At 44.1% G+C, this 15,578-nt stretch overlaps 1 protein-coding gene across 3 annotated transcripts in view; it reads left to right on the top strand.

Moving 5' to 3' along the window:
• Tm2d3 (TM2 domain containing 3) overlaps window positions 1–15,578 on the top strand; it is a 70,385-nt gene that overhangs the window by 5,823 nt on the left and 48,984 nt on the right. For 2 of the 3 annotated variants that reach the window (XM_005357791.2, XM_005357793.2), the window contains 2 exons: window positions 324–399; window positions 4,981–5,295. In XM_005357791.2, coding sequence (XP_005357848.1) covers window positions 324–399; window positions 4,981–5,146 — 242 coding nt within the window. In that variant the 3' untranslated portion in view covers window positions 5,147–5,295. Of the gene's footprint in view, window positions 1–323; window positions 400–4,980; window positions 5,296–15,578 lie in introns of those variants that run through there. The other variant, XM_026784394.1, reaches the window with a different exon arrangement.

The following is a 15,578-nucleotide window of genomic DNA, read 5'->3' as shown; positions in this document are numbered from 1 at the left end:
TTTCTTCTAAAAACCAAGTTTGGCTCTTCATGTTTAGGTCTATAATCCTTCTGGAATGCATTTGGTAGATGATTTAAGGTGGATTTAGTTTTATATTTCTCTCCACGTGGTTAGCCATAAGTTAACTAATGTAGGCACTGCATTTTTTCATTAAATGACAAGAATTTTGTTTTATGATGTTGTTTGACATAGTAAATGTTTTTGTAAAAAGATTTTAACTTCTTTCATATTCTAAATTACAAGACCAATGCTCATAAATAAGTCTCTATGAGAGTGGTATTTTAGGTACCCATGGTTTTGTTTTGTTTTTGTTTTTGTATAAGGTAACCGGACTTTCCCCAAATTGCTATATTGCAACTGGACCGGAGGCTATAAGTGGTCAACTGCTCTGGCTCTGAGGTACGCTTTGGTCTGCTGAGTTTAAATGCTCCTAGGGTGTCTTTGGGGTTCGTGGAATCTTCTAAACATTATACTCAGCCAGTCTTTACGGTAGGTAGATGCTAAGAGACAAGAGTGGAACAGTAGATGGAGCTCTGTGGAACTGAGCAGCGTTAGCTTCCCGCCCTCCCCCTCCCTCTCCAAATGTGACTTGTTGGCACTACTGTTACAGGGTCTTAGAGATTGCCAGCAGCCACCTGAGTCCCTAAAACGCTGCAGACTGTTTGATACAGGTCTGTAATGCGTATTGTCAGTGATTTACTATAGACAGTAGAAGTGTGCCCAAACTGAAAACTAGAAAAATAAAGGAAAAAGTTTTAATTTGAACATTTTGTTTTGCTGTGCGTGTGTCTGTGTCCATGAGCAAGTGTGTATGTGTGTATGAGTGTTGCCCAGCATACATGTGGAGGCCAGCAGATAATTCTGTGGAGTTGATTCTCTCCTTCCCCTTCTGCGTGGGTTCTGGGGATGAGACCTGGGACCAGGCTTTTGATGCAAGCACCTAAACCTACCGAGCCATCTAGTTGGCCCAAAACAAAAAAGATTTTAAATTTTAAATTACCTATAATTTTGCTGTCTAGAAATTATATACCTATTATTCTTGCATAAAAATGAGTGGGTATTAGGGAGAGGTGGATGATTCAGTATGTGGAGTGCTTGCTGCACAGGCACAAGAGCCTAAGTTCAGGTCCAAGCAGCCATTGCAGCAGTGCGTGCTGGGTCCAGTGGTTCCCAGGGGCTGGTGAGCTTCAGATGCAGTCAGGTGTTGACCTAGGTTTCTGTCCCACCCAGTCCTGCAATCATTCAGTCCCGAAGAAATACACAGTGGTCTACATTAATTATAAACTGGTTGGCCTATTAGCTCAGGCTTCTTATTAACTCTTATTACTTATATTAACCCATAATTCTTTTCTGTGTTAGCCACGTGGATGTACCTTTATGGCAGGGCAGTCACATCTTGCTTGCTCTGTGTCTGCAGACTGACTCTTTCCTCTTCCCAGAATTCTCGTCACCCCACCTCTACTTCTTGCCTGGCTACTGGCCAATCAGCATTTATTTAAAATACAAGTGACAGGGTACAGACCATTGTCCCACAGCACTTCCCCCTCCTTTTTTAAAGCAAGAACTCTGAATCGTATCTCCTTTGTTTAGCTTTTCTACTGACTATCCATAACAACTTGTAACCAATATTCTGAACAAAGGCAAGCATACATCATCCATTTTTTGGGGATGTGGGCATAGTTTTTCGGGATGCTTCCTGCTCCTTAGGGGCATTGATACTCTTTTGTGGATCTAAAGAAAATTTGGAATTGTGGTCAAGTCCTGACTGGAGTGTCCTGTGAGGCTTGATCATCTCAGGCAGCAGTCTTTGAACTGTTCTGGATGTAGAACTCAGACATGGGGACCATTCCTCCTACCGGAGATTTCTCAGGGGGTCTTCCTTGGTCAAACCTGATTTTTCTTAATGCAGAATGAATCCACAGTCCCTCATTTCTTGTGAAAACAAAAACAAAACCTCTTCTCCAAAGTAATGTATCTTTTGACTTCAATTTTATAGTCAAGGCATTTTCAAAATATATATGTTGGATTAATTCAGCAGCATTTGTAATCAAATGTCTTTTAGCAGCTGTTGCTCCTTCCTCAGCAGTCATGCAATTCAAAGACAACACAACAGCATCCAGACCCTCAGTGTATTTTTCATCTTTACATGGTCCTATTTTAAACTCTTTCTTTTACTCTTATTTTATAATTTTTTTGCTTTTTGAGACAGGGCTTCTCTGTATCTCTGGCTGTCCTGGAACTCACTCTGTAGACCAGGCTGTCCTTGAACTCACAGAGATCTGCCTGCCTTTGCCTCCCAAGGGTTGGGATTAAAGGTGTGCGCCACCACACCCAACTACTCTCTTGTTTCTTTTTTTCTTTTAAGGACTTTAACCTTTTTCTTTTCTTTCCCAAGCCCACATATGTATTTTTAAACACACTGTAAATCATTTAGAGTTTTTTTTTTTTGGGTCTGAATCTATCTTTACTGTATATCTCTCTTTTTCTGACCACATGAGTCTTTACTTTGCTAAACAGTATACCTAAGATTAAAGCCGTGGGTTTGATGGCTGGATCCATCCCATTCCTTAGCTTTCTGAGCATCTAGCCTCATGGTGGAGGTACTGGCGAGAGTCATGTTTATTGCCACAACTCTATGGCATTTCAAGGTCCCTGCCACCACCAAAAGGCATGAGGTCAGCTTTTCATCAACACCATTTAAGTGTTTCATGGCAGCTAAAGCTGAGTCAGGAAACCTCTCTTAAATGAGAGTGCTTGCCTCTAGTAAGCAGAGCCTACCCGAGAAAGTGCTGCTATCAAGAAGCTGTACTTAACTCTGTTCTTTTCTACTAGAATTACTTCCCAAGCTCTCTCAGGCTTTTAAGTGGATTTGGTCAGCCCCACGTTGTCACGCCATTCTGTTGACTGAGGTCTCTGTCCCACCAGGTCCTGTAGTCATTCAGTTTCAAGGAAATACACAGAGATCTACCTTAATTATAAACTGGTTGGCCTATTAGCTCAGGCTTCTTGTTAACTCTTATAACTTATATTAACCCTTAATTCTTGTCTATGTTAGCCATGTGGCTTGGGACCTTTATGGCAAGGCAGTCACATCTTGCTTGCTCTGTGTCTGGGTGATGACTGCAGACTGACTCCTCTTCCCAGAATTCTCATCACCCCGCCTCTACTTCCTGCCTGGTTGCTCCGCCTATAGTCAGGTGATTAGGTGATTAATAAGAGAGCAGGGCAGCTCAGGTGAGCCTCTGGTCCCACTCTGTACACACACATACCACACACTGCACGCACAGAAGGAAAGGAAATACCCTTGTGTGTTATTAAACTTTCAACAGTGTCTAAAAGAAGTGTACCGGCTCTTCCCACAGAAGGAGAAACCAGAAGGGACTTCAGTGGGATGATGCTGAAAGTTAGACCCTGAACATCTGAAGTCTTAGGCCCGAGACCCCGAGGCCTGTAATATGTGATGCTGGGCAGGGTTCCCCTTCTGTCTGCTGTTGACATTTTGGGCCAAATTCTTTGTCTTGGGGCTGTCCTGTGCCTACTGGGATGCCTGCTGGCTTCCTGATCTACTACTACTAGTTGTCAGTTTTGGTAGTCATAATCTTTGTAGATGTTGCTGAAGGTCCCCCGTGGTGGCAACAGTGCCTAGGTTAGGGTCTAGGCTGAGGAGAGAGAAGGAGCCTGTCTGGGAAAAGGGGTAATTGAAACTAAAAGAAGACTCCATGGTGGAACTCAGAAACACAAGTACGATCCAGTAATGTCTCTCCATCGGCTTTGTCTGCAGTGGCTGAAATTAAAACTCATGGCTGACTTTCAAATTGCTCTGTTCGTTCATTTTGTTTTTTGAAATTGGTTTTTACCATGTAGTTCTGGCTGGCCTGGAACTTACGATGTCATCCAGACAGGCCTCAACCTCACAGTGACCCTATCTCAGCCTCCAAGCACTGGGGTTACAGGTGTGAGCCACCAGGCCTGGTGAGACAACAAACCAGATCTCATCTTAAAGGAGTGTGGTCTGACAGAAGATTGCAATGATAGCATTCCCATGACACCCTCACCTGGGATCCCTTCCGCTGTCAGCATTTTACACCACGCACTGCACTGAACAGCTGACTGGAATTGTGAATGCTTTTTGTCACAGCTCAGCGTAGGCTATTCAGAATGTTCACTCTGAAGACAAGATGTCTGCAGTTTTGCTCCAGAATGTTCTTGGTTCCTCGGCCCCTCAGATACCAAAGTCATGGGCACTCCAGGTCCCTTTTATCAAGCGGTATAGTGCTTGTCCAGACCCATGCACATCCCATGCCTTCACCTCCCATCCTGACATGGCCCGTGCCATCCAGTGTAAATGCTGTCATTTGTGGTTTAGGGAGTAATGCCAGGAAAAGGTTGTGCTTGGTAAGTACAGGTGCAGGCTTTTTCTCTTAAGTATTCCATTCAGTTGGCTGAGATGCAGAACCTTCCTCTGGATACAGGCTGCTCTGCACCGGGGGAGGGTTTAGGACCCCAGCAGAGTTGGCCATGGGTGGGTGGGTGCCTGCTGGAGCTGGTCCATAGGCTCTTTTCCTTTGCACTGTTATGTATGCTTGAGCCTTTCCCTTGTATTCCAGCTTGTTAGATCTTAGAATGTAAAGGAACTTTAAGAATCCCTCTCTAGGGAGAAGTAACTAAGATCAGGTGATTGATCTGGGTCTACCAGGTGTGTCAGGAGCCTGAGACTCAGTTTCTCACTCCACACCGGTACTGCCCCGCAGTGAGGAAACGCTGGATTTCAGTAGAGCTAAAAATTGTGTGTTTTCCTGCTACCAAGAATCTAGCCCAGGGTGTCACACATGCTGAATTCTTTATTTTTGCCTTCTTGTCCGTGATTATTTGGTGTTGTAAATGTAGAATCATGAGGAGATCCTCTCGGATCCTTTCCTACCGTGGTGCTAACTACCTGCTGCACCCACGGAGTCGGGACCATTCTGTCTTTCTCTGCAGCATCACCCTTGGGGGATTTGGAGCAGATCGCTTCTACCTGGGCCAGTGGCGCGAAGGCCTCGGCAAGCTCTTCAGCTTCGGGGGCCTGGGAATATGGACGCTAATCGATGTTTTGCTGATTGGAGTTGGCTATGTGGGACCGGCGGATGGCTCTTTGTACATTTGACTGTGGTTACCTACTTCAGAGAGCAGCATATAGGACAAGTCCTTTGTGTGGAAATGGACGTGTGTGAGAGGTATATTTATGTTTTTAATGTACAGCATCTGTACTTGGCTTGCCTTGATGAAGGTAAAATAAAGAAATGGAACACTGAACCATGACTACCTAGAGTTTATTTTTTTATTTGCCTGAAATCCTTTTTTTTTGTTTTGTTTTCTTTTGTTTCTGTGAATTAAAAAAAAAAAGAATCTTAATCTTAAAACCAGAAAAACAAAAAGGGAAAATCCTCTGTTGAAAGTCCTGCCTGAGTCCTGCTGTGTCCCTTTATCTCCCACCTTCAGGCCCTTCAGCTTCAGCCATCAGGGATGGGCGGGTTATTCTGTCAGCTAAAGATCTTCCCTAGACTTCCATCATCTGTAAGTCGTAGTGTGACCTGTCCGCAGAGAAATAGTTCTGTTGAGTTGGTCATGTTGGATTCTGTCAGTGGCGTGAACAGTTGCTAAAGTCCTGAAAATCAATGAAAACGCAGACCGCTTTATATCCAGAACAGCATCCTGTGCATGTCCTGCGCTGAAATGTTGAATAACTATCATAGCTTACTTACAAAAGTACAACATTGGTTCTTTCCCCCAGCACACCACTCCATTCTAACAGGGTGTGGTCATAGTTATCTGGATCATTGACACAATGGAAGTGTTTTTTTTTAAAATGGAGTTCTGTGTGGCAAGGAGTTTTGAATGTTTACAGATCTATCGGAGGCCTTTCACAGAAGAGAAAATGGTAACATTTTAGTCTAGAAGGAGCCTTGCTGAACGTCAGTTTTGAAACAGTAACATTAGTTCTGCTCTTCGTATCTGCACAAGATGTTCGCCAACATGCCAGATCTAGAAGCCATACAGTGTCTCCTGGGACAATTTCTACAGATCTCATGGGGCAGCCAGCCGTGGTGCCTGGTGCCTGGTGCCTGTCATCCTGGCGTTTGCAGTGACTTTGAGGATAGCCTGGATTATGTAGTATATTTCAGGCCAGACTGTCTGCAGAGACAAACTCTGTCTCAAAGGAAAAATAATCCAGGAGGCAAACTTCATATGATTTACTAAATGTAGGCTACCTGAAAGTGCCATCAGGTCGCTGTGGTGGCAATGACCCTTTCAGAATGGGAGTCTTCTTCCAGGACAGGCTCCAGAGCTACAGACAAACCTTGTCTCCAAAACAAAAACAAACCAACAACAACAAAAATAAAACAACAATAAGAATTGGAGTCTTCTCTGATCTCTGATTAGGCATGTGGGTGTAGCTGGAAGCAGTTCCAGTTCTGACCACTAGAGGGCGCACCCCCTTATGTTTATGTTCCAGTGCTGTTTGCTAATATTGCTAAGCTGTGCGTTTCCACCCAGGAGCTGGCCTTGTGCGGAACACAGCAGCTCTTGAAGCTGTGTGGACTTTTCTTTCTAAGGATCAGTGACTACGTCACTGTGAGACTTGGTTGAGCAGGTATTTATGTAGAAAGTAACTTTTCTTTTTCCTAGAAGCAGCCTTTTGCCATCGATCTCTTCCTCCCCTTAGCTCTTTGAAAATGACTGTAAACGTTTTCATTTGAGGTGGAGCAAGGAAAGTGACTTTGGGATGTGACTGACTTAAACGTGATCATGAAAGAAATAATTAATAATTTGCTGGACAGTTGACCATGAGTCTTATGGCCTCAGGAGTGTAGGATAACAAAGCGGCTGTATTAAAAGGGGAAAATACAAACATTGAGCAAAGGAGTCCCGAGTGAACTTCCTCCCCAAATACTACAAAGTTTGCCGGAAGGGATAGCTTTTGGCACCAGTAGAGAATTAGCCCATCGTGTGCTCAGAGGCTTACTCTGTGAGATCCGAGACAGAGTCTTTCAAATTGTTTTAAATAAGTTCACAACGAACTTGAAACAGTGATAAACTCACGCCTGACCCCTGAGAGAACCCACAGGAAGAGGCGCACTTGTAGAGGCTACCAGAGATGGCACCGTTCGGCACAGAGCCATGGGAGCCAGCTGGCAGCAAGGTGCCAGGTTTGGGTTTGACTTTCTGACTCTCCCATCACTGGGCTGGTCTCATGGAAGGTGTAACTCGCTTTATATGCTCATGGTGTGTCCAGTTGGAGGCCTAGGTGGTCCAAGATCAAAGCGCTGTGGTCCATCAAAAAGTACCTTTCTTTTCCAAGTGACTTTGCTCATTATTTTTAAAATCAACTTCAGCACACATTTCTATAGCAGAATTTTTTGTTACTATGTAGCATAACTGGCCTCTAACCACATTCCCGGTTGAGGCCTTGTTTCCATCTAAAAACATCATGAGCCGGCTGCATTTGGTGTGGTCAGCCAATGTAAACTGGAACTCCGGTTTATTTGTGTGTTTTAGAAAGAGATAGGTGGAGGGGAGAATGTATATGAAACTGGATAGGAAGGGAGGCAGCTGGGGGAGGGATGAATATGATAAAAATATTCATATATTGTGTGGTATTTTGAAGAATAATTAAAATATCATTTTTTTAAATTTTGCATTTTTGGGGGGGTAGGACAGTGGTAGCATACGCCTTTAATCCCGGCACTTGGGAGGCTGAGGTAGGCAGATCTCTGTGAGTTCGAAGCCAGCCTGATCTACAGACTTAGTTCCAGGACAGCCAGGGCTATACAGCAAAACCCTGTCTCAAAAACAAAACAAAACAAAAAAGACGAACTGACAATCAAGGAGCCTGCATGGGTCTGACCTAGGCCCTCTGCATATATGATAGGGTTGTTTGGTTTTCTTGCAGGCCTCCTAACAGTGGGAGCAGGGCTGTCTCTGACCCATTCCCTGGTTTGGGACCTATTCCTCATCCTGGGTTGCCTTGTCCAGGCTCAATAGGAGGGGAAGTGCCTAATTTTACTGCAACTTTGTATGCCATGTTTGGTTGATATCCCTGGGAGGCCTGCCCTTTTCTGAAGAGAAAGGAGGAGTGTTTTGGAATGGGGGAGACCAAGAGGGGAGGAAGAAGGGAAGCTGTGGTCAGGATGTAATATATGAGAGAAGACAGAAAAACAATAAAAACCCTGAAAATTAAAAATTGAAAGGTTTTGTGGTCATAGGGGCCATGCTTAGGGTCTTGCTTATGATAGGAGAACACTCTACCACTGAGCCGTATCTCCATCCCTTGGGATCATGTACTCTTGTGCCAAAAGTCTATATTTGGCATAAAGATACTGATTTCATGGAGCCCTTCCAACATGGAGGGGACATGGATTTGAACTCACTGGAATAAACACACTCTGGTTATGACTATGTAGCCCCCACCTTTTGACACTTAACACCTTGTAGCACCAAGTATGAGTTCATGTTTATATTACAAATATATATTTATGCATTATATATTTATAGATAATATTTAACACATTATATATATATATATTTTTCAAGATGTAATTTCTCTTAGCATGCATGCTCAAGGCCTTGAGTTTGATACCCATTAAGTAAATGAGATTACTAAATTAATAAAATAAAAGGTTATTTTAAATCCCTTTACTTACTTATTGTCAGGTCCAAAAGAGACTCCCAATTCTCCAAACCCCAAAAGGAAGTCTGAATATTCAGAAATGGCTCATCCTGGATTATAAATGGATTTCTAGTGGTTAAATAAAAGCCAGCATTCCCCAGGAACTTCTACCAAAAGGGGTTTTCCTCTACTGAAAGAAGTCGCTTCCTTACCTTTGGCAGGACAGGTGGCCACCTACGATGACCATCAGAATATCAAAGTTCCTGCTGGCCTCTAGTCTTCTTCAGTATCTGAATCCCTGTTACGTATTCCAAAGTCCATGCTAGTAGCATCCTAGCCCTTCTCACCTCGCCCTGTCCTAAACTCCCTCCCGCTCACGGGCTTCCCTCCCCAGCTACTCATTCTCCGTATAGCCCTGCTAGTTTCTATCTGCGCTCTCACATCCTCTCTATGTTCCTTTCTCTTTGTCTCACCCCCATTCCCATTCTCCTAGTTCTGTTCCTGCTTCTCTAGACTTTTCCAGATAGCTCCGACAGTTCTCTCTAATATCTACAGTAAAGAGCTTAGCTATGCTGTGGAGCAACCATGTTGTCAGTTTCTAGACTTTTGAGATGATCGGTCTCGATTACTGACTTGATCAGATTTGTAGGTCCCTAGTAAGTTAATTAAATGCACCCCTGGATGTGTCCGTGAAGATGTTCCCAGAGAGGCTTAGCTACGGGGGAAGCCCAGCCCTGGATGTAGAAGGTACCATCTAAGAGGCTGAAGGCCTTGAGCCCCTGGGAAGGTGATACAGGGGTGTATCTCACTGGTGTATGCGTTTCTGACACCCTTACCTGTAGACTTCAGACTCCAGGTATCTGAGTTGGGGTTTCTTTTGCTGAGTAGAGACCCTGTGGCCATGGAAACTCTTATACATTATATAAGGACAATCTTTAATTGGGACTGGCTGACAGTTTCAGAGGTTTAGTCCATTATCATCACAGTAGGACATGGCGGTGTGCAGACAGATATGGAGCTAGAGAAGCAGCTGAGAGTTTTCCCTCTTGATCCAAAGGCAGCAGAAGGAGACTGTGTGCCACACTGTGCATGCCTTGAGCACCTGAGACCTCAAAGCCTGCCCCAACAGTGACATGCTTTCTCCCACAAGGCCACACCTACTTCACCAAGACCACTGTCCTAATAGTGTCATTCCCCATGGGCCAAACATTCAAACACATGAATCTATGGGGGACATACCCATTCAATCCACCACCCCAGCTTCTTGAGTCTTTGCCTGAGGTCCTCCCTAGAGGGCTTCCTGGCCTTCAGCCTTGGAGTGGATGGCATCAATGATCTCCTGTAGCTTCCATTCCTGTGGACTGAGCACAGCATGGTTTCCCTGGCTTTCCTCCATGCACAGAACCACTGGAGGAGTGTTCTGCCTCTGATGCTGTGAGCCAGTCCATTCAATCTCTCATCACGGTCTATCTACCTATCTATCATCCATCTATCTGTCTATTTATCTATCTTTTTTTTCCTAGTGATTCTCCAGAGGACCCTAATTAATACATATCCTTTCATTCCCATTGTTCTGAGGCCCCTTCTGCTATCAACATCCTTTCTGTTTGAAAAAAAAATCATCTGAGCATGTTTTGTTTTGTTTTGGAGTAGAAAAACACATTTACTTCAATTTCCTTCACCTGAAAACACCCTTATTTTACCTTCATTTCTGGAAGATGGTTTTGTTGAATGTGTTATTCTGGGTGATGAGCTTTTTTGCTTGAGCGTTTACCTTTGTGGCTCTGCATGAGGTGTGCCTTTTCTTTGACAGTCTTCAAGTTTTATTCTTTGCAAGCAATGTTGCCTTGAAACCATCAGACCAGACAGATCCATGGGGGAGGAAGTTTATTGTAAATATGAAATTGCTATGTGAATGTCACTCAGGTGTATAAACAGAGACTGTGGTTCCATTTCCTAGCCACCCAGACCCAAATAATCACACAAAAACTATATTAATTACAATACTGTTTGCTCAATGGCTTAAGCGTATTCCTAGCTAGCTCTTATATCTTAAATTAACCAATTTCTATTAATCTGCGTATTGCCACAAGACTGTGGCTTACCGGTACGGTTCTGATGTCTTTCTCCTTCGGCAACTACATGGCATCTCTCTGAATCTGCTTCCTTTCCTCCTCTATCTCTGCTTGGATTTTCTGCATTGTTATATTCTGCCCTGCCATGGGCCAAAGCAACTTCTTTATTAACTAATGATAATAAAACTTATTCACAGCATACAGAGGGAATCCCACGCAGGTGGCAGAGAGAGAATAGCTGGAGACATTTGGAGGGCTTCAAAGCTGCCATGGCTACCTCTTGGGAGGCAGAGAGGGGTGAAGGCATGCTCAAGGGGGTGGGGTGAGTGGCTAGTCCTGAAAAGAACAGGTGAGGGTAGCTGCAGGGAGGGAGTTGTGCAAGCCAGAAGAGTCTGAAAACTGACTTTCGTGCCTACAGAGCCCAGGGACTTTGATATGCATTACAGGAACAGGTTCAAAGGAGCCTTGAGTTAGCTGGGTTGGGATGTGTAACTAGATGCCCCATTTTCTTGAGCGGGGGATACGGGATTAGGGAAGTGGCTCTCGCTCTGAGGATGGTGGGTGCCAGCTTTTATCTATCTGGCCAGCAGTTTTTCTTTTTGCCCTGTCAGCATCCAGTCTGAGCCAAGCCCAGGCTGTCATTTTGGGGGGTTTGGGACCTAATAATTTTTGTCTTCAACTTTAGACAATTTGACTTCAAGTTAGTAGACATGTTTTGGGACTGGTGTGGTGGTCATACACTGTGGTATCTTACTCCATTCCCTTTTGGTATCTTGGCTTTGGGTCCACTGAGATGCTTGACTCTCCAGTTTATTGCTAGTTTTGAAACAGTCTTAGCTATTATCTCTTCACGTATAGCTTCTGCTCTGTTCTGTGACTCTCCACTTGCGCATTATGTTGGTCTATCTAATGGTGCCCTGTAGCTCTTGAATAGTCTGTGCTGTTTGTATTGTATTTTCTCCTATTTGAATGATTTCTATTTTTGTAATTTCAAGGGTTTTGTTTTGTTTTTTAAAATTTACCGAAAGCTGTATTTATTATACTTACGTATCTAATTTTCATTGGTAATGTGTGTGTGTGGACATGTGGGCCTAGTGTTCTGCTTTGCTATTACAATTCCCATCTCTCAGACACAATTCCTATGTCTTTGTTGGCTCGCTCCTGTGCCACTTGCAGCAATGCATTAACATAGTCATCAGAGATGTTTTCTAATTCCCATCTGGTTGCTCCAACTCCCTGGGCCATGACATCTCTTTCTGTAACTTACCCCATCTCAAGATGGCCCCCTCCTCCCTCTTTCTTCAGTTGAATTCTTTGATGAAGGCCCAAGCATCATTTGTATGAACTCGGATAACTACGTGTCAACAAATGCTCATGCTGTTCTAGCCTGCTTTTAGTGCAAGGTAGAGTCAGCCTAGCTGGGGGCTGAGGTGGGTTTGGCTTCTGTCATTGCTAACTGTTACCCTCAGCACGGCCACAGCCTCTCAGTTCTCTGCCAGGGGTCAAGGGGTGTTCTGCTTTGTGTTTAGATGGGGACTAGACAGGGAGATGGTTTTCCCGGAGCTCCGCATGTCTGTGTCACAGAGGGCTGTTTTTGTACCCTTACCTCTTCTTCAGGGCAGAATGTCGGCTTGTTGCTGAGAGCTAGCCTTATAGTAGGGTGGTTTTCTCTGCTGTTCTGCTACAGCCTTGTTCTCAGATCCTAAACCTCAGTGTGGGGCTTTCGAAGTTTTGCTGCCTCTCCCTCCCATGGTAGCTAACTTCTGCCTTGTGTCTGCAGCGGTTCTTGTACAGGTGTTTTTCCCTCTACCTGCTGGCAGCAGACCTCTGCTTGGGATTGGTGTCCTGTCTTTCTTTCTTCTGAAATGAGTTGTGTTTGTCTCTGGTCCTCTTACTGGGTCTTTCCCTGTGTGCTTGGAGGCTCAAGGCTGCTTCTGCCTCTCCCAGAGATAGATGGGTTTGCGTCTGTTTTTCTTCAGAAGCAAGGAATTTTACCAGAGCGGGGCTTTTGCAGCATGGAATTGGGAAGGGCTGGCATTGATAGACCTGCACACTCAGAGCAGAGCACACTGTGAGATTGGGAGCTCCTTAGTCTTCTCTGAGATGCAGACATTTTCCACTAGTAACCCCGCAGTGAACAGTCTTCTCCAGGTCAACTTCTGCCCTGCTGCAAACTTGCATTCCAGCCTAATCTTGACGCTGATTTCCTGCTTAAATTTATCTAATGCCCTCACACCTGATGGTGGCATAGGAGTCTCCCATGCCCTGCCAAAGGGTGTGATGAAGCAGTTTGAACCCAATTTCCTAGTAGGGCCAGGTCTACTTGAAATTCAGTTTATTTGATGTTTCACATGCTCAGATCTCTGCTAGTTCAAAACAACAACAATAAAGTATAATTTGGTGTATTCTGTGCATTTTTGTAACTGATCTCTACAGCTTTCCCTGTTCTCCATGGATGATAGCAAGAAAGAAAGGCTGTAAGTCAAAACTGCTACCACTGAAACTTGTCTGCACATCTGTCTATCATTGTACTGTTGTTGTTGTTGTTGTTGTTATTGTTGTTGTAGTGGTTTTCTCAATTACATTGTTTTAGTACACTGGTTCTCAACCTTCCCAATGCTGCTACCCTTAATACAGTTCCTCATGTTGTGGTGACCCCCAACCATAATATTATTTTCATTGCTACTTCACAACTGTAATTTTGCTACTGTTATGAATTGTAATGTAAATATCTGTGTTTTCCAATGGTCTTAGGCAACTCCTGGGAGAGGGTCTTTGGACCATTGAAGAGGTCATGATCCAAAATTTGAGAACCGGTGATTTAGACTGAGAAAATGGTTTTGTTTGTTTGTTAGGTTGGTTTTTGTTTTTTCGAGACAGGGTTTCTCTGTGGCTTTGGAGCCTGTCCATTTTTAAGCTGTGCGATCTGTCTTTCTTCTCATTTGCAACGTAGGTTGTCAGCAGAGGCAGGGCTAAAGATTATGCCCTTAAAAGAAATCCCAGGGCTGATATGTGATTAGAAGGCCACTTAACTCCTCTTTGCTTTGGAAATTCTCAAATTGTCTCATTTAAATTTTTGTGGGGTCTCTGCAGTCAACTAAGGCAGCATGTCTAATAGGTTCATAAGACAGCATGAAATGTGTTGTCTTTGGTTAAAAAAAATTTATGTGGTGTTAGGTCTGTCTGTCTGGCCTAGCTAGTGCTGGAGTGTGAACATAAAGACAGACATTTTTGTGATTACCCAATGTTCCAACTTCTATGAGTATGTAACTAATTACTTTAAATCTTAGTGGTTTAAAACAGTTCTTTATTTTCCAAGATTCCTGTGGACTTGGCATTTGGATAGACACAGCAGAATGTGTGTGACCTCACAGAGGGAGACTCAGAGGCTGGAGCCATAATCATGTGATAATCTGTGAGTCACGTGCTGGAGGCTCCTCTGCACTGGTCTCTTCAGGTGGGTGTGGTTTGGCTCAGCCCCAGTGTAGTTGAACTTTGACCCCCAAAATGTTTCTGTCCATTACACATGATCTTAGTGTGCAGATGTTAAGAGGTGGTGGAGTTTCAGGAGGCGGATTCTAGTGGGATTTGCTCAGGTTATGGGGTGTACTGTCCTCGGAGGGACTAAGGTGGTTTCTGTGGGATCCTGAACCAGTCCTTGCAGCAGTGAGCTATTATAAAAGAGTAAGCCAGACTCCTGAGTTGCTCTCTGACTGTTTTGTTATCACCATGATCTCCCCCTTTTGCATATGTGCCCAAGATGCCATCGCCACCATGGCCTCATCAGAGCCGAGTCAAGAGCAGTGCCATGTTCTCAGATTTCCAGAAACGCAAACTAAATGTGTGTTTGGCTCCGTTCTTTCAGAGAACTCTCCTCAGATATTCCTGTCATAATGGGAAGCAGGCTACTGCTGTTGGCTGGGCAGCAGCTGTATGGCCCGTCCTAACTCAGCTCCGGAAGTCACACATCAGCGGTCATTCAACAGGCCATTGATTGATCCAGTCACAAATGCCCACCCACATTGAGGGGAAGTAGACAAACTCTAGCTCTTAATGAGGGAAATAAAAAGATCTGAGAAAAATCACTACAAAACTAGAGCTATTTTCATAAAATACAATTTGTCACAATCAATCTGTAAGAGATGGAGAAGATGAAAGAAAGCTGACTACAGTTGCCTAGGAACCTATTCAGAACCTATTAGAATTTTCTAGTTCTTTCCCCCATGATTTGTTGTTGTGAGACTTTCTGAGAGATATAAAGAAAAGTCTCTTCATTCTAGATAAGGATTGACAATAGACTAATGAAACCTCCCAATCTACCATAGTGAATCAGGAGCATGATAACTTACGGATAGCCGGATCACTGAAAAGCCAGCCATGAGTGATGAGGACTCATGAAAGCTACAACCCTGGAGCTTCCTGGTCCATATGTAGTGAGATTGGCAGGTCAGACAGTCTCTTCTCCCCAGCAGTCCTTATGTAACCCTGGGGAGGGATCATGAATCCTGTATACTTCAGGAACTTCCTGAGATTTGTGAATGGTTTACTTCCTGAATCTTAAAAGCCTTTCATAGCCAGGCATGGTGGCACACACCTTTAATTCCAGCACTCAGGAAGCAGGGGCAGGTTGTGGTCTGAGTTTAGAGCCAGTCTGGTCTACAAAGTGAGTTCCTAGAGGCCCCTCCATGTTGGAATGCACTCCGATGAGATATTAGTTTTCACTTACTTTTTTTGTTTGTGACAGCCAGTGTCCTGTTAGGAGCGCCTAGCTCATTTTTGTCATTAAGCGTTTGGATTTTGTCATCAAGCGTTTGTTAATCCAGTGTCCTGTTTTGAGTCAGGTCAGTTAACCC

The sequence above is a fragment of the Microtus ochrogaster genome, chromosome 22 (genome assembly GCF_000317375.1).
Source record: "Microtus ochrogaster isolate Prairie Vole_2 chromosome 22, MicOch1.0, whole genome shotgun sequence".
NCBI lineage: Eukaryota > Metazoa > Chordata > Mammalia > Rodentia > Cricetidae > Microtus > Microtus ochrogaster.
This window is presented reverse-complemented; position numbering and strand designations above follow the sequence as displayed.